This window comes from Dendropsophus ebraccatus, chromosome 10 (genome assembly GCF_027789765.1).
Source record: "Dendropsophus ebraccatus isolate aDenEbr1 chromosome 10, aDenEbr1.pat, whole genome shotgun sequence".
Taxonomy (NCBI): Eukaryota; Metazoa; Chordata; class Amphibia; order Anura; family Hylidae; genus Dendropsophus; species Dendropsophus ebraccatus.
In genome coordinates this window covers 45,258,991-45,278,251 of record NC_091463.1, presented here as the reverse complement: position 1 = coordinate 45,278,251, position 19,261 = coordinate 45,258,991, and the positions used below count along the sequence as shown (strand labels likewise).

Here is a 19,261-nt window from a genome sequence, read left to right as displayed (position 1 = left end):
TGGCCCAGCCCCGGCTCGCATGCCTATCAGCGGCCACCCCGCCCCATCGCATAATGCACACACTGCCTACGTCATCTTGTAAAGTTCTTGGGATCGGATCATGCGCAGGCGCACTGACGTGACTGGCTAGACTAGTTTGGTAAAGCCGGTCGCGTCAGTGCGCCTGCGCAGGATCCGATCCCAAGAACTCTATAAGATGACGTAGGCAGTGTGCGCGTTATGCGATGGGGCGGGGTGGCCGCTGACAGGCATGCGAGCCGGGGCTGGGCCAAGAGCGTCACTAAACAGGGCGTGGAAGACTGCCAAAGGAGGCGGTGCGGACACAGCATGCTGTGTGGTGTTACAGGTAGAGAATACAGCGTGCTGTGTGGTGTTACAGGTAGAGAATACAGCATGCTGTGTGGTGTTACAGGTAGAGAATACAGTGTGCTGTGTGGTGTTACAGGTAGAGAATACAGCATGCTGTGTGGTGTTACAGGTAGAGAATACAGCGTGCTGTGTGGTGTTACAGGTAGAGAATACAGCGTGCTGTGTGGTGTTACAGGTAGAGAATACAGCATGTTGTGTGGTGTTACAGGTAGAGAATACAGTGCGCTGTGTGGTGTTACAGGTAGAGAATACAGTGCGCTGTGTGGTGTTACAGGTAGAGAATACAGCGTGCTGTGTGGTGTTACAGGTAGAGAATACAGCGTGCTGTGTGGTACAGGTAGAGAATACAGCGTGCTGTGAGGTGTTACAGGTAGAGAATGCAGTGTGCTGTGTGGTGTTACAGGTAGAGAATACAGCGTGCTGTGTGGTGTTACAGGTAGAGAATACAGCGTGCTGTGTGGTGTTACAGGTAGAGAATACAGCGTGCTGTGTGGTGTTACAGGTAGAGAATACAGCGTGCTGTGTGGTGTTACAGGTAGAGAATACAGCTTGCTGTGTGGTGTTACAGGTAGAGAATACAGTGTGCTGTGTGGTGTTACAGGTAGAGAATACAGCGTGCTGTGTGGTACAGGTAGAGACTACAGCGTGCTGTGTGGTGTTACAGGTAGAGAATACAGCATGCTGTGTGGTGTTACAGGTAGAGAATACAGCGCGCTGTGTGGTGTTACAGGTAGAGAATACAGCATGCTGTGTGGTGTTACAGGTAGAGAATACAGCGTGCTCTGTGGGACCACAATGAAATCATAAATTACTGCAAATAATTCAGTAACACAATGAAACTGCAATGTGTGAACACAGCCTAGATGTTCTGCAACAGCTTTGGGCGGGGAATAGGCAGGGTGGAGGACTGTGATGAACAGCTGAGGGAAAGTATTGCATCCTGGAACCTGTAGTACTGTTTACAACTGATAAACCAGGAAGTGCCGAAACACAAAACAGAACAAAACCCCCCAAAACAAATTGATTTTTGGTAGTTTCAAAAATGGAATAGATAGGTAAGTAATGCTTTATGCTTCTGCAGAAGTTTCATTTTTTTAACCTCCACCTGGAGTTCCCCTTTAAGGCCTTCTACTAAAATAGAGACAAGACAAATTAAGGGCCAGTTCACACTGAGCAAGATCGTCGGAATCCCGCCATGCTTAGTGTGCTGCGGTAACTGAATGGAGAGGGCGTGCGCTCGTCCGCTGCCACCGCTCTCCGCTCGAGGAACTAACATGTTCATTCCTCGAGTGGAGAGCGGCGGCAGCGGACAGGCGCGCGCTCTTCCATTCACTCAAAGCAGGACACTGAGTGCGGCGGGATTCCGCGGCAGAGCTTGCGCCGTGTTTGCTCAGTGTGAACTGGCCCTAAGGCTGAGTTCCCACTGCGTTTTTGCAATCCATTTAACGTATCCGTTTTTAATTGGTTACTTTTAACAGACATAAAAACTTAGTCAACACTACTTTTGTGTCCGTTAAAAAAAAACGATTCGATCCGTTTTTTGGTTTTTTTTATAATGGAAGTCAATGGAAAAACAGATCTAAATGGATGACACACTATATTACATCTGTTTTTGCATTAATTTTTTCCACAAAACGTATATGTTAAACAAATAGAGAAAACGCAGTGTGAACCCAGCCTAAGCAGTTGCCTCATAGCAACCACATGACCTGTTTCTGTTGTACATACACTTTCCAATTTGGCCAATAGTTCTTACAGATTTGTACTGTAATGAGGACATTTGAGCTACCACAAAGCTCCAGGCATACTGAAACCATGCTTACAAATGAAAATGTACTATTAGCAGAACAGTAGAAGTAAAACTAGCAAGGATGTGTTCACACATGTAAATACTACCTAATGTGCAATAAAATAAATTAATCAGTAAAATAATCAGTATTCCACAATAGTAAATTCTATGTACACACATTGTACACACTACATAAACCTATAATTAAATCAGTATATCCATTAGAAACCAGTTTAGTTTAACAAGCAATCAACATATTTCAAACATTTCAAGAAAAAATAAAATATGGCCTTATATAAGGTTGATACTATCAAAATATTATACATACAAGAAAACCTGAGGCACCTGTTCCTCCACCCTCTTCTAGTATGTGGGGGCATTCATAATCTCTTAGTACATACATGGGAGACAATTGTCATCAATGGACTTTACAGATACCTTAGGCTGTGAGATCTCTTCTTTATTTCATTCCAGCAGAGGTTCATGTTGCCCAAATCTGAGATTTCTTTGTCTACTCAGAATCTAAGAACTACAAGAGACAACGAAAAGAAGGCTGAATATTTCAGAGGACATGGACAGTATTGTTTTAACATTGACAGTATTGTTTTAACATGATTGCAAAAGTAATTGAGGCTATACCACTAGAAGAAACATCTTACCTGGAGTGTTCTCAGACGGCTAAGACATTCCAAGGATGGTAAATATGGAAATGCTAGGAAAGATGCAGCTAGAAAAGAAAGGAGACATAGAATGTAAGATGAATGTAAGAGGTGAAAGAATAAAAACTGCACATTCTTAAAAAAAATAAACTATATAACAGAAAGGATAGAAAGGTACTTGAGAAGAATGAAGGAAGAACTGTTTCAAAAGAGCCCAGATCCTCCATGTCCCCTCCCCTGCTCTTAGGAATGTCATTTGGGGGACTGTGACTCTTGTGCCCTTTCCTAAAGAAACCATGCTTTGTCCGGGATACATTCCAGTCACTCCCCAATGTTAGCTCCCATATAAACAGTAAGCATTTACAGGCAAGAGAAAAATGTACTCATCACATGATAATTACCTCTCGCCTTTGCTGTCAAAACCATTGTTTCAACTCAATAACACAATGTTTTCATTTGAACAGTACAGAACATAGAAACAAAATTTGAGTAAATTGAAAACCATCTTTTTTTCCTCCACATATTTATTCATTAGTCTATGTTCACACAACGTATATTTTAGTAAAACCACGGCCATGATTATTACGAAAATATATGTTACTTTGCCGTCTATGGGATCCCGGACGGAGGGTATACACATAGTATACGCTCCGGCCGGGATCCCTAGCGGCGCCGCAAACAACTGACATGTCAGGTTTCTGCTACTGCTATTCATTGAATAGCGGCCACAGAAAACCCTGTCAGTGCACATTATGGAGCGCTCGCATCAGAACTATGCGGGGCTAAAGATCATAACATGTAAAACAAATGAAACAAACATTTAGAAAGCTGAATATGTGATATTATAAGTTACTGTACAGTATAGCAATCAGCGTGTAAAGTACAATGTACAGTAAGTGCATAAGAATAAAAAAAAAAAAAAAAAAAAACTGCACAGGTCTGTGTGGTCACATGACAGCAAAGAAGTGAGAATCACAGAGCCGAGCTGTGCAGGAGGACTTTTCTATACAGCAGTGTGTATAACGGAATGTAAGTGCAGAGAAGTCACCTCCACAGTCCTGTCCCCTGATGTAAGCCCAAGCCTGAAGTGGATCTGCTATGATTTGGAAGGTGAGGGAGATTTCCTGGGTCAGACAACAGTGCTGTTCACCACGCTATGCAGACCATGTATCTCCCCCAATCACCCTACCACCCAGTACAGGGAGCTCTTAAACCAAAACAATACACTTAAACCAAGTTACAATTTTAAAAAACTGTGAGCTCTTCTTGCAAAACGCTCTCAATCCAAGTTACTCTTAAACTAACGTACCACTATATAGCCAATTATCTCCAGTTTTACATATACAGTAGTATATATTTTTTATACCATTCTTCATTTTCTTCATACACTACCAACAAACCCAATAAAACCCTTCCCCCACCTATTTACCCACCCATCGAGGAGGGAGAGGACCATGGTGCAAAAAAACACAGCCCTGTGATACTTGCTTGGTTTCCAGAGGTTGCCAACTTTCTATCTCCATTCTTTTTCCCTGAATACAAGATTTTGGTTTGGTTTACCAGCCTGATCCAATGTGCCAGGGTTGGCCTCTCGCTCATTATCCATACTCTTAGTATCAATCCCCTAACCAGCATAAAGAAACCTCAGGACAATTGTTTCTTCCTTTTGTAACATATCATTACAGCCCAGAATTAGATAAATTGCATTCTAAGGGTGGTATTACACGGGCCGAGCAGGGCCCAATAATACCTGTAAAAGAGCGCCGATCTGCTAGATCGTTGCTCAGGTTCTAACCTATATCAACGATCAGCAGATGATCATTGTCATCGGCTGATTATTGCATTTATTACACGGAGCGATGATCGGCCGAATCAGGCCAATTCAGCCAATTATCGTTCCGTATACCCTAAGGCACGGTTAGGCTCAGCGTCCTACTAGTGTAGTCTGCTATTTATCTCCAAAGTCTTTGTATCTTAGGACAGCCCCATACAGTACCATATGAATATAACTTGCTTCCCCCAATCCACACTTGGGGCAATTATCGTGTTCTCTAATATTCCTCTTACAGTGTCTTAATGGAGAGTACTGGTTCCTATTCTTAATTTTTAATTGTAATAAACAGCAATTTTTGCTAACAGAGGACTTTTTATTAGCCAGGGCATTCTCCCACTCCTCTTGTGCTATTGGCCCTACCTCCTTCTCCCAATTCTCCTCCTTATGTTTATATATTATCTCTGTGATTGCGTTAAGGATAACTTAATACAGTGTTCCCATCTCCCCCCTCTTATTCCCTGAGATTTTTTGTAAAGTGTATTGTTGAACCTCAAATATATCTTTGTCAGTCGTGTGTGTCACTGCATGTTGCAGCTGCAATAAAACAAGTGTTGTTGTCTTTATATTCCTGTATAAATGTGACAAACTCTTTCAAACGCCCTTCCTTGAATATTTGGTAACACATTTAATACCTTTGTTTTTCCAAAACCTGCTATTTTCTATCTTTATAAATTTGTGAAATCTTTCATTTCCCCATAATGGGGTCACTCCTAAACTCTGTGATTTTTTCAAGTAGGGTTTAAGATTAGGACCGGGTTACATTTTTAGAAGTCACTTTACCTAAGTCCTATCAGTGGTTCTGTTTACTCAGATACTCCTAGGACTCACCATATAACAGAATGCCGTTAGGCAGTCACATAAAGAAAACAAGAATCCTCATACTAATAAAAGGTAAAATGACAAGAATGAGATTAGCAACTCTCCATCTGATGATTGGTACTGCAGAAAATGGACTGAATGATGATGCAAACAAATGATAATGAAAGCAGCCAAGAATGAAACAAAAGATGACAAGTACAAGTGGTAAATGGCCCTTATTCTCCCTAACATTTACCTGGATCTTTCCCCAAACTGTGAACACCAGACACACCTAACCTAACTGTCTTATATTTTGTTTCTAGGTGCAAGGCTTGTCAGGGGTAGAACTGTTCACTATCCATGGTACTTGTAGCTTATCCGTCCATGTGGCAGACAATGTGCAATCTTCATTTTCTTACTGTAACCAAGGGTCGAAAAGGGAGTAGCAGCTCTCCGGCCGTGCCACGATTGGTGGCGCCTCATCCTTGGTGGTAATTACCTCCTCCTTTTGTATAGTAATTTTATCTTGACCTCCAGTTTCCGCAACGCTAATGATGCACACGTCCTACATTGCCAAGAATAGCGGATGTGCATGCATGCTGAGCAGTGAAGCTTATTACCGTCAATGAATGTGCGCCGCTCTTCCTGGCTGGAGGCCGAGTTGAAATTATTATTCAAAAGGAGGATGGAGGAACCACCAAGGATAAGCCGTGACAGAGCACGGCAAGGCCGGAGAGCCGTAACCCGTCTTTGACACTTGGTTACACTAAGAAAATGAAGATTGCACATTTTCTGCTACAGGGACGGATAAGCTATATGTACCATTTTGAACAGGATGCTTATAACACTGTCAGCAACTTGGGTCCAATTGCTGACAGATTCCCTTTAAGCCACAAAACGCTAAATAGGAAGATCCATTAATAAGTCAGGGGATCAGAAAAGACAAAATAAGAAGCTAAGTGAAAAGGCCGAGATTAAACACAGACATTGGCAAGCTACAAAGTCAGGATCTGGGGACATAGTCAGAGAAACAAGTCAAGGTCAGAAATGCAGAAGATACAGACAAAAAAACGCAATCGGCGTAGGGCAAAGCACAAATAAATACAGGCAAATACTCAAATTAGCTGCCTGTTTAAACTTCCCTTCAGCTAACAATCAGAATCGCTGGGCCACTCATCATTTTTCCTGGTAGGCTAGCGAGCTGCATCACTGTGCCCGGCCAGCCTAACTAAACATCCTGTGATTTGTTGCAACCATGGAAATATATTCCTGCCTTCCTTGCTGGTGGTCAGGAACGAGTAATTTAATTTCCTTTTCTTTCCCATTTAACCCAGACCACCATGAAGACTTCTTCCAGCTATATCTCAGGATCAGGGTGACTGTGACAGCCCAATCATGCCAATGGCACTGTGTGCGGGGGAGTGCAGACCCATCAAAACCCAGCAAGTAAATGGCTACTGGCACAATCATCAGGTCTGCAATTTACTTGCTTTACTTTTTGTGGCATGTTTGGAAAGTGGGATTTCACTTCTGTGCTGGAGGCTCTGTTTCTTAATTACCAACTACCATAGGCTGAAGCCTAGGGCATAAGAAAACGTTATTATGTAAACATCCACACCTAAAATGTAACTTTTATTATAGACATTTATTATAGGTTACATCACTAGGTGACGTCATCAGGAAGAATTGGCATCGGATTGAATAATAATACGATATTACTCGATAGAAACCACTGTGGACACACAAATGTTACCCACATACAGTTGCTATAGTATGAGAGTAATTACAGTGCTGTTACATCCAGTAACTCACAGGTGATATCTTCTCTGATTGAAGCTGTGTACCTTCCTGTTTCTTTTCTATCCATCCCAGTCCATACTGTTGACTTATTGTGACTACAACTTGATTCTGACGAGTTCGAAGCACAGACATCTTGAGACAGCAGTGGAGGGTTTACATATAGCCAGGACAGCAGTAGAAGGGTTACATACAACCAGTACAGCAGTGGAAGGGTTAAATAAAAGAAAGAATGTTGTCAGCAGAAAAAGACCACTTGGTCCATCTAGTCTGCCTTTTTAGTATTTCCCTTCTTATTATCTTAGGATAGATATATGCTTATCTCAGGCATGTTTAACTACTGTTATTATAGCTTTACCACATTTAGCACACTTCTCCTGGTTTTATCTAGTAAACTGTCAATTCCCAAACAATTATTTTTTTTGACAGCACTGATGTTAGCATATCATTAGTATATCAGGTACATGTGAAGGTACCTTAAATGTATTTATTTTTAAATTCCAAAACTGAATTCCACTTCAATCGAGCTTTGATTAAATCAGTGCCCCGAAAATTCAAAAATTTTCTCCGCCCCGGCGTGATAATGATGCATCATGACAGGCGAGGAAACAATCCATTACAGGACTTTCCCATCCGTAAGGTCTGCAAAATTTACGGACGTGTGAATGTTGGCTGAGCCATAAAAAGCTGCCTTTTAAAGATCTGTTTTAAAGCGTACCTGTTGTTTGGGAAAACGTTTAAAGTGTCAAAAGTTTTGATCGGTCTGGGTCTGAGTGTTCAGACCCATAGCGATCGGTAGAATGGGCAGGGAGAGGACCGCACTGCTCTGTGTTAGAAAAAAAGGAGTCAGGCTCATAATATAAGTCTATGGAGCCCAACTCTTTTATTCCTCACACAAAGCGAGGAGAGGACATGCTGCAGCACGGTACTCTACTCACTGGTTTTCTCAATCAGTACGGGTCTACTGTACTGTTACTGTTGTTTGGGAAGTGTTTCTGTTCCCAAACAACAGAAAAACTTTAAGGGTACGTTCACACTTACCTGAACCACAGCAGATTTTCTGCTGCGGATCCGCAGCGGATTTCATTTAAATAACTGAACACAGCATCAAATCTGCACCATCAAATCTGCCGTGGATCTGCTGCAGATCTGCTACGGATCCTGTAGGTGTGAACGCACCCTCAAGCATAACAAAAAGGAAAATAATAATATTGTAAATTGCAAACTTGCTTTATTTCACATCCCCTGTTGATTTAGATTTTGAAAGTTATAACGTCAGCGCCCATTTAACGGTGTGCCTTGTTATTCATGAGGATGAGGATTTAGCCCTGAATACTCTGGCACTGAAGAATAATGTATTTATATTATCCTCATCTAGAATATATTATGCTTACAGCTTCTGCCCTGTGTACAGCTGTAGAATCTGTACAGGCATTTGTGTGGGCTATCAGTGTAGGAAGAGCTTTAAGATTTGGAATTTGTGACACTTGTATTGTTTATCATCCATGATCCCAGTTAGGACAAGAACATTTACAACTTGAGAAGTTTAGTGAAAAGTCCCTCCAGTCAAATAATGAAATTCTACAACCTACTCAGATCCATATTATTACTCAAAGAGCATAGCATTTTATTATATAAGGGGTTTACCTACCAAAGTTTCAGAATCTTACCCATACCTGTTCCTACACAGAACTTAAAGAGCACGTACCATCAGGTAAATCACTTTGTTTTTTTTACATGAATGAATCGGCGTGGGATGCCTTCTGTGACACGGCTCCATTAATGGAGCTGCGTCACAGAGGAGAGATCGTCACACTGGTGGCCAGCCGGCCTGCCTCCACTGCTTCATGCTGGGCTGGTGCTCGGGAATAGACTGGCGCCGTGCACTGGACCCGGCAGTGGTTCTAAAAAAAGGACCGCACCACCAGCATCCCCACGCTAATCTGTTCATGTAAAAAAAACAAAGCGATGTGCCTAGTGATACATTCACTTTTAAATGTCACTGTCCAAAACCTAAATCTTCAGTGGAAGTGAAATAAAGTAAGATTTCTATTAATTTTTTTTTTTTTTTTTTTGTTATCGTGCTTTAAAATAAATCTATACTTATACCTAAAGGGGAAATCCAGGTAGAGGTTAAAAAAATAGAAACTTCTGCAGAAGCATAACGCATTACTTACCCGTCTATCCCAGTTTTGAAACTACCAAAAATCCATTTGTTTGGGGGGATTTTGCACTGTTTTGTGTTTCTGTTCTTCCTGGTTTGGCATTTCCCAGAATGCAATGCTTTCCCTCATGTGATAATCACAGCCCCCACCCATTACAATCAGAAAAATTAGTGCAGCAGCTGCTTCTGCCCGGTTAGAGATGGTAAATCACTCAGGGGATTGGGTTATCCAGCCAAGCCTCCTGTCACATCACGCCCTGCCCCCTGTCTGCATCATCAGCAAACAACACAATGTGAGACAGAGGCATGGAAGAATTGTCTCCTAGGGGGATAAGCAGAAGGAGCAGGAGACAATGTGGATTGGCACAGGGGCCATTTTTTTCACTTCCTGGATTTCTATCAGCTACCAGTGTGACAGAACTGTACAGATACAGTAATACATTGTATAGACACATCTATATAACTTTTAGGGTCTGCTCACACGTACAGACTCGCTGCGTATTTATCGTAGCTAGTTTTTCGCACATAAATCCACAGTGATACTGATTGCTATCAAGTCAATGTATGTGTATTCTCGCTGCGTTTGGTGCGATTTTAACATGCGAGTTTTGATTTTCACATGATTTTCTCAGGAGAGTTCAACACCACAAAAAACGCAGCTACTTTCATGCGAGTTTGATGCGAGTTCTGTGTGAGTTTTACGCAGCGAGTCTGTACATGTGAACAGACTCTTAATGTACTTTTAATAGAAAGCAAGTTTTTCTTATCCGGAGTTCCCCTTTAACCCCTTAGGGACCAAGCCTATTTGGGCCTTAATGACCAGGCTCATTTTTCAAAATCTGTCTCACTTTATGCGCTTTATAGCTCAGTGATGCTTTAACGTACGCTAGCGATTCTGAGACTGTTTTTTCCTAACATATGGTACTTTATGTTAGTGGCAAAATTTGGTCACTGTCTTGTGGTTTTTTTTTTATGAAAAACATCAAAATATCATGAAAAATTTGAAAAATTTGCACTTTACCAACTTTGAAATTCTTTGCTTCTAAAAAAAGAAAGTTCCATGACAATAATTAGTTAGTAAGTCACATTATGAATATGTCCTCTTTATTCTGGCTTCATTTCGTAAACATATTTCACTTTTTTAGGGTGTTACGGGGCTTAGAAATGTATCAGCAAATTATGAAATTTTCATAAAATTTCCAAAACTGATTTTTTTTTAGGCACCAGTTCTTTTTTTAAGTTGATTTAGGAGGCTTGTATAGTGGAAACCCCCATAAGTGACCCCATTTTGGAAACTAGACACCTTAAAGAATTAATCTAGGGGTATAATGGGCACACAACGGGGCTCAGAATGGAAGGAGCGCCAATTAGCATTTTCAGTGCAGATTTTTCTGAAGAAGTTTCTGAGCGCCAGGTTCGTTTACACAGCCCCTATAGTGTCAGCAGAATAGAACCCCTCCAAAACATTTTGGAAAGTACACCCCTCAAAGAATACATCTTGGGGTGTGGTGACCATTTTTACCCCACAGGTATTGGAGGAAAGTATTCAAAACTAAACCGTAAAAATTAAAAAATAGAATTTTTCCGATAACATGTTTGTTTAGTTTGAAATTTCTCAATTTCACGAGGAACAGGGGAGAAAACTCACCCCAATATATGTAACGCAGGTTCTCCTGAGTAGAACGGTACCCCATACGTGGGCATAAACCACTGTATGTGCACACAGCAGGGCTCAGAAGGGAAGGAGTGTCATTTTAGTTACAGGCAATATGTGGGTGTTTACTGGCTATCTGGGGTGGTAATGGACAATCTCGGGGTGTTTACTGGCTATCTGAGGTTGCGAAAGGGAATCTGGTGTGGTTATGGGTAATCTGGGGGGGTTACGAGCAGTCTGTGCCAATCTGGGTAGGTTATGGGCATTCTGGGGTGGTTACAGGCAATCTGGGGTGGTTACGGGCAATCTGGGGGTGTTTACTGGCTATATGGGGGGGTATGGGCAATCTGGGGGTGTTTACTGGCTATCTGGGAGTGTTCATTGGCTATCTGGGGTGGTGACGTGCAATCTGGTGGTGTTCACTGGCTATCTGGGGTGGTGACGGGCAATCTGGTGGTGGTCACTGGTGATCTGGGGTGGCGACCGGCAATATGGGGTGGCGACGGGCTGTCTGCGATGGTTACAAGCAATCTGTGGTGGTTACGGGCTGTCTGGGGGGGGGGATTACGGGCAATCTGGGGGGGTTACGGGCAATCTGGGGAGGTGACGGGCAATCTGGGGTGGTTACAGGTAATGTGGGGTGGTTACAGGTAATCTGGGGTGGTTACAGGTAATCTGGAGTGGTTACAGCTAATCTGGGGCGGCTTTTGACTTTGGTGACAGGGGTAAAAAAGTGCCGGCACCATTTGGAACAAGCGATCAGCGGTATATAGTATATACCGCTGATCGCATGTACTGGGACCACACTGGGTGGTCCCCGCTTATTGCCCCATGCTCTCTGCCACCTCCGGTGGTGGAGAGAATGGAGCTTTGATCATTTTTAGGAATCCATCACTGTGAACAGAGTCTGTTCACAGTGATGGCGGCGGCCATCTTGGATCAGATGGCCGCCCAGTGAGGGGAGGGTCAGTGACCAGGTCACTAGGGTTAATTATGGGGACGGGGGGGGGGGGGGGGGACATATTTTCATCTCCTCTCACTGTGGATTCACTGTAAGAAGAGATGAAAGTGTTTAGCTGCGCTGGCAATGCCCGTTACCGGTGGCCGCCGACAAATTGTTTGTTAATCCCGCTCCCTAAAAAATATAGAAAAAAGTCACATGTACCCAAAAGGTGTACCACTAAAAGCATCAGCTTATGCCGCAAAAAAAGCCCTCACATAACTCCATTGGCAAAAATTTTTTAATATTACCACTATTACAACATGCAAGACACAAACAGCTTTTATAGTATAAATGCCATAAACTATAACAAAAGCTATATAAAATGGATATCACTGTAATCGTACTGACCTGACGAATAACGATAACATGTCATATGTAACGTATAGTAAACGGCGTACAAAAAATTGTTGAAAAACTGCTGCTAAATTGTGTTTTTTATTTGTACCATCTCATAAAAAAAAATTAAATAAATAATGATCAGGGTGTCACATGTCCCCCAGAATTGAACCAATGGAAACGTCAACTTGTCTTACACAAATATTTTGGCACCCCAAAGCCTCCGTGACATGATATAATGACTATAAAAAACCTTAAATAAGAAAAGACCCCAAAAATACATAAGGCTTCTGTCATGTCTGTGGCCTGTGATTAAGTCAGGTGACACACTGCGGCCACATATGGGGGATTTCTAGAAACATTTGGAATTAAGGATGGTCCGAACCTGCTGTCTGGCCACTCCGTGCAGCGGGTGGATACAGTGGGAGGACCACCTGGAAAACTGGGATACAGCCTATGGCGACTGGCTGAGCATAACTGTGCTCAGCCAATCGCGGCTGAGCGGCTGATGACGCGGCCACGTCATCAGCTGCTCAGCCGCGATTGGCTGAGCACAGTTATGCTCAGCCAATCGCGGCTGTGCTTCGGATGACGCTGCAGAGGGTGGCCGGCACTCGGGAAGATCCGCCGGCCTCCCGAAGAAGGCGTCACTGCTGAGGATCGGAGACCGTGGACGACACGAGATGCGGTGAGTATAATGCACCACACTTCCGGGTCTAGCGTGGGTGGGGGGAAACACGGGGAAGGGGGCCATTCACAGACATAACATACATTACAAAGTTGTATAACTTTGTAATGTGTGTTATTCTGTGAATAATTTTTTATCGCCGGACAACCCCTTTAACCACAATACTAGGGCATCCTGGGGGGGCAGGGGTAACTAAAATACTGGGGGCATCCTTGAGGGGTAACTACAACACTAGGGGCATCCTGGAGGTTAACTACAATACTTGGGGGGCAGGGGTACCTATAATACTAGGGGCTTCTTAGAGGGGGCAGGGGTAACTATAATACTAGGGGAATCCTGGAGGGGGCAGGGGTTTACTATAATACTAGGGGCATCCTAGCAGTGGAGTACTATAATACTAAGAGCATCCTGAAGTGGGGCCAACTACTATATGTGCTGGAGAAAGGAACCTAAAATGTTTCTCTCACAGATTCTGGAGGCCAGAAAAAAATCTTCAAGCCAGCCCGGCCTGGTTGGAAAGGATTAATTAGCGACTGAGAAGATCAGAGAAGACGCCCCATGTGAGTCACTGGATGTAACTGCTCGGATCTTATGCTGTGTAAACCAATATAACTAAATTTCGAAATATTGCATCAAATCCACAACCGGTGGCCATGTGAATGTACACCGACTGTTCACTAGAATTAATTTGCTATATTACATTAGACTAAGGTACCGACGTTCCTGTGTTAGGATTTTGGTTTGCCCACCTTTGCTTGAACATTGCTTAGCTCACTTGCCATTCCGCTCAGCAGTGACTGAAGCTTAGAGGGAACATTGGTGGATGGCCAACATTTTATGGCAAAAAATTGCCATTATCAGTGTCGGACTGGGGTACCTGGGGCCCACCAATATAGAACCAGTGAGACATGACATGCTGACCCCGTCCTTTCCTGGATTCATCTGTGACAAATCTCAGATATACAGCTCTCAGGGTATGCTGGGAGTTGTAGTTTCTGAGTCGACAACAGTTTAATAAATCACTGTGTGCAGAAGCTCCTGGTGGCTGCAATCTGTGGGTGACAACCATCAGCCCTGAAGGTCCAGCAATACATCTGTCTACAGCGGCAGTTATCAGACGATTGTACTACTGTGCTACAATTCCCAGCATATCCTGAGGGTTGCAGACTGTCAGTACATGCTGGGAATTGTAGTGCCTGCAGCTGTTGTAGTTGGGTCCTAGGTGCATTATACACTGGATGCTTTGTGGCATATAAGAATACATAGATCAGTGGGGGCTAAGTTTAGGGAAGTGACCCCTAATAGGGGATAGAACAAAAACATCTACCCCTACCATATTATCAGCATACTGTCACACTGTTCCGGGGACTGGACCTGGGAGCTCCTAGCATCTGGATTAATTATGATGGCACTAGTGTACTGTAGTGACCACGGGACTGCCATACACTGAACCATTTAGACACCAATGGTACACATGCTCTGCACACTATGTAAGTGATTACAGTGCAGTTACTAATGACCAAGCGATGCTATTGATATATATCAAGACCGATATTACCAATAATACCAGTATATAGGAAGGAAATATTATCACGATACATATTACCGCCATACTGTTAGGCCCTATTACATCAACAGATAATCTGACAGATTTTTTTGGAGCCAAAGCCAGGAATGGACTATACACAGCGAACAGGTAAAATAAAAGGAAAGACTGGGATTTCTCCTCTTTTCAAATCCATTCCTGGCTTTGGCTTAAAAAAATCTGTCAAATGATCTGTTGGTGTAATAGGGCATTTACTGACCAAATCCTGTATACTAAAACCAATAAAACACAGTACCAGATAAGTTACAAATAATACCCCCACATACTGACTAACACCACCACATACTGACTAATGCTACTAAATAACATCCACTGTACACAGATCACTATCACCTCATCCAGTCATATAGAGGTGGATGCAGCTCTACACAGGTTCTGTACACCATATACATTACAGTGCAGCTACATCTGGTGACTCACAAGGGACGTCTTCTGGTGACTCACAAGGGACGAGTTCTTCCCTTTTCATCTTCTTCTCCATCTGTCCTGGGCCGTTATGAGAACTTCTCCGAGCCACGAATCCACAGAATCTGCCAAACAAACATATTAGGCTCCTCACTCAGGCACCATCCTCATCTCTATACTAACTGCACATCTGTATTGGCCCCTTTACATCCTCATTTAGTGGGTAGCCCTGACTCTATGTGATCCCCCTTATACATGGCCCCTCTGTTATCCCCTTATAGATGGCTCCCTGTTATCCCCCTTATAGATGTCCCCACGTTTTATGGCCCTTATACATGCCCCCCCCCCGTTAGCCCCCTTAAAGATGGCCCCCATGTTATTCCACTTATAGATGCCCCCCCCCCGATATCCCCCTTATAGATGCCCCGCCGATATCCCCCTTATAGATGGCCGGCCCCCGTTAGCCCCCTTATAGATGCCCCCCAGTGCAGATAAAAAGTAATAAAAAAAACAACTCACCTAACCACTCGCTCCCCCGCCGGCTGTCTTCTTCTCTTTATCCCCGGCTGACACTCCCTGTCCTGCACCCGCCCGACGCACGCATCAGGAAGCTCTGTGCGTGCCGGAGCCAGTACTTCCGGTACAGCGAGCATCTCTAATACGCGCTTGCTTGTACCGGAAGTTCCGGCCTTCGACGCACACAGGGCTTCCTTATGCGTGCGCCGGGCGGGTGCAGGGCACCCCGCCAGGGAGCACAGCATCAGCTGGGGGCTGGATTGCCTCTTGTGACCGCAAGCAAGACACTGCTTGCGGTCACAAGAGTGCGGCAAGGGGGGCCTGCGGCCGTCAGTGCGCCGTATCAGCGTGGGGACCAGAGACTACCGTTGGATCCTCCGGTGGCCATTATTTCAAAACAACGGACGCTATTTTGAAATAACAGCCGTTATTTGCCTTTAAATGGAGGCCAGCCCCTAAATTTCAAGTGTGTGGGCATAGCCTTTCTGTGTTTTCAACCTACTCCTGGTTTTGGTTGCAAAATACTGAGCAAAAATACTGTGTGGGAACATAGCCTTATACTATACCCAGAAAACTATAAAAGCATTTCCTTATTTCAGAGAACCCCTTTAAGTCTGAGTAAAAAACATTTTGGGAATGGCCCTAAGATAGTGAACAACTTCATCTTCAACTATATGAACAGATTTCCCATGTATATGTTCATGCAGGACACTGTACTAATGTGAACACAGCCTAAAAGGGTTGTCGGGTTTCCTGCAGATGCAGCTCACAGCTGTGATAGACCTAGGTTTCCAGAAGTGTCTACAAGCAGTGTGTATATAGAGTGTGTATACTGTGCGGTAAGGCATACTCATACAGCCCTAATCACACTGTACCCACAACCCTCATCCAAGCGGCATTTCTCCTATACCAGCACCACAGCGGAGTCACCACGGGTCCCGGTGTACTCGTCACCTGTGTGACACAACACAGCACAGCTCATACATGGCGGCTCCTCACAGAGTCTGGCGGAATCCAGGCCCCGCCGTGAGCGCCGCACACAGTCACGGCCGTACACCCGGGCGCTGTGACGAGAATAGGGCGGGCGCGGTGAGGGAAGGATGAGGTGGTGATGGAAGCGGCCTACCTGCTACCGGGCACGGTGCTGCGGGGGAGCGAAGCCGGAGCTCTCAGTGCGCCTGTCCGGTCACCCCCACCCTCCTCTCAGCCAGCATTATTATTATTGCCCCCTCCCCTGTTTCTCCCCCAGATTTCCTCCTGCATCACTCGGCGCTGAGCATCCTCCGTGTGGGGAGGAGGACGCTGCACACGAACCAATGTCGCACCTGAACAACGCTGCGCTGGATGCTCTGTGGCCATCCATGGTTGTATCCTGCTCCTGCAATCGCTTCTCTCCATACAGATAAATTACATATTGGCCCTGTTACAGTGGTCCCCTGGCGCCCTAAGTAGGTGATGGGTTGTTAGGGTCGCACCATCATGCTGTGCCTGTGCTCCAAATGGGGGATAACTAACTTATCATGGGGTTCCAGCCACTGAGACCCCCGAGTATAAAGCAGTGGTCACACATGCACAGCACCACCCTGTCTCCAGTATCAGCCATAGAGGATGAATGGAGTGGAGGTCATCTGAAGAGTCAGGTCCCTGTTCTGGAGATTGTGGGGGTCCCAGATGTCAGATAGTTGGTAACTTGATTTTATGGGACAACCCCTTTAACTTGTGAAATCGTGAATACTTTAACCCCGTAAGTAACCACCCATACGTGTTTTTACAGCAGACATTAAGGGGCTTTAAAGTGTAGGCTGTCACTAGAAATAACTTGTGACAAGTAAAAAGTTATAGATCACGCTCTGATCAGGAGAGATCACTGCAGCGAGATCCACTCCCCAGCCAGTAGCTCATTCTGTTGATATTTTTCAATGTAAGTCTATGAAAAAATATTGACGGAATCCAGGGAGTGGATCGCCAGAATCTTGCCACGGCTTTTGACGTCATCAGAGGCGTCAAAAGCTATTTGGAGTGGCATGGCCCATTTAGGCTAAGCTGCTGTGTTTTTTTTTTCCAGAAGCGGCCGAGCAGAGTGGCAGAGAACTGCGAGGCCTGAAGCAACATCCTATCCCAGCAGTTTAACCCCTTGGATGCCACAGTCAAATCATGTCCACAGCATGTAACAGATGGGTGGGTCTTTCTTGTCCATCATCAGGTATCCTTTTTTTCCACAGCAGCCCAGGCCTTCCATGTATATGCTGCTATCAGTTGTGCTGTCTTAGGCTGGGTTCACACGCTGTAACTGTGCGGCTGTTTTTTTTTTATGCGGCTGTAAATGTGCGGGTGAAACTCCGGCCGTGGGAAAAAATAGACATGCGGCTCAAAACATACGGTCATTTACTTGGAAATCTGGTTCAACTAAAAATAAGAAATAAAATGTTAAGAAAGTGATGGAAACACCTCTGGATGCATCTGGGAAAGCAGGGAACACAGTTTACATGAATTGCTATTACCGGGGTTTGCGATCCTCTGCACTATAGCCGATGTCTCTCATGGTTAATATATTGAATTAATAAAACACATTTTCTGACTAATAAAGTCCCTTTTATTGTTCAATAATTAAATGTAAACGATTCCATCATTTTGCAATTAAATATACTGTTAAAATAAATATATATATAAATAAATGTATATTTATATATATATTTATTTTTTGACAGTATATTTAATTGCACAATGATGGATTCGTTAGAATTAAATTATTGAACAAAGAAACTGTATTTATTTCAACGAAAATGTGTTTTATTAATTAAATATTAATTAGTACAGGAAGCTCTATAAGCCGGTAATTCATATGCCGGCAATAGAGCATTCTGTACTAATCATCACTTTACTTTAATGAAAACATCAAATGTTTCTTCTAATTATGTTATGACAATAGCATTATTAGAAGAAACATTTAGAATTATATGTGCGCTCAGCTGATTGGCTGTTCGGCTGAGCGCACATATAATGAGCCGGTCCGCAGCACAGTGACTTCATTGTGCTGCGGACCAGCGAAGAGGACACATCGGGACATCGGATGGTGAGTATAGAGCTCTCCCCACCCCCTCCCCGGCACTGCACCCCTCCCAGCAAGGAAGGGGGGGTCAGTTAACCCCTTCCTTGCTGGGATGGGTGCATTCTGACATCAGTCTGGCCCCCAGGGGGTTAAGGGGGATGCAATACATCCTCCCTTAACCCCTTGGGGGTCAGACTGTAAGCAGCGATCTGTAAAGATGCTGCATACTGTAAGGAGCACAACACCGCTCACAATGATGGGTGTTGTGCTCCTGTTTGTGTGTTATTTGTGTGTTTCTCCCTTTTTGTTTTTCAGATATCGGTATCCTGGGGATTACGTCGGATTCCATGGACTACGTCGATGACCAGCGGTTGTTCTTTGAATTTTTTTAATAAAATGGTCAATGAGGGGTGTTTTTATTTGAATAAAAAAATATTTTAAACTTGTGTCTTGGCTTTATTTCTTTACTTTATAGACTTAGTAGTGGAAGCCGTCTAATAGACGGAATCCATTACTATGTTGGGGCCTAGTGTTAGCCGGTATAAAATGGCTAACACTAACCCCTTATTATTACCCCAGTACCCAATGCCACCA

General features: G+C 43.9%; 1 protein-coding gene across 4 annotated transcripts in view; it reads right to left on the bottom strand.

Annotated features, from left to right (window-relative positions):
* DRP2 (dystrophin related protein 2) overlaps positions 1-17,109 on the bottom strand; it is a 94,783-nt gene extending 77,674 nt beyond the window's left edge. The window contains exons 1-3 of one of the 4 annotated variants that reach the window (XM_069944015.1): positions 16,944-17,109; positions 2,818-2,885; positions 2,597-2,687 (exon numbers count right to left, since the gene is read on the bottom strand). In XM_069944015.1, coding sequence (XP_069800116.1) covers positions 2,597-2,643 — 47 coding nt within the window. In that variant the 5' untranslated portion in view covers positions 2,644-2,687; positions 2,818-2,885; positions 16,944-17,109. Of the gene's footprint in view, positions 1-2,596; positions 2,688-2,817; positions 2,886-16,528; positions 16,638-16,744; positions 16,827-16,943 lie in introns of those variants that run through there. The other 3 variants (XM_069944013.1, XM_069944016.1, XM_069944014.1) reach the window with 3 other exon arrangements.
* Positions 17,110-19,261: the final 2,152 nt, after the last annotated feature.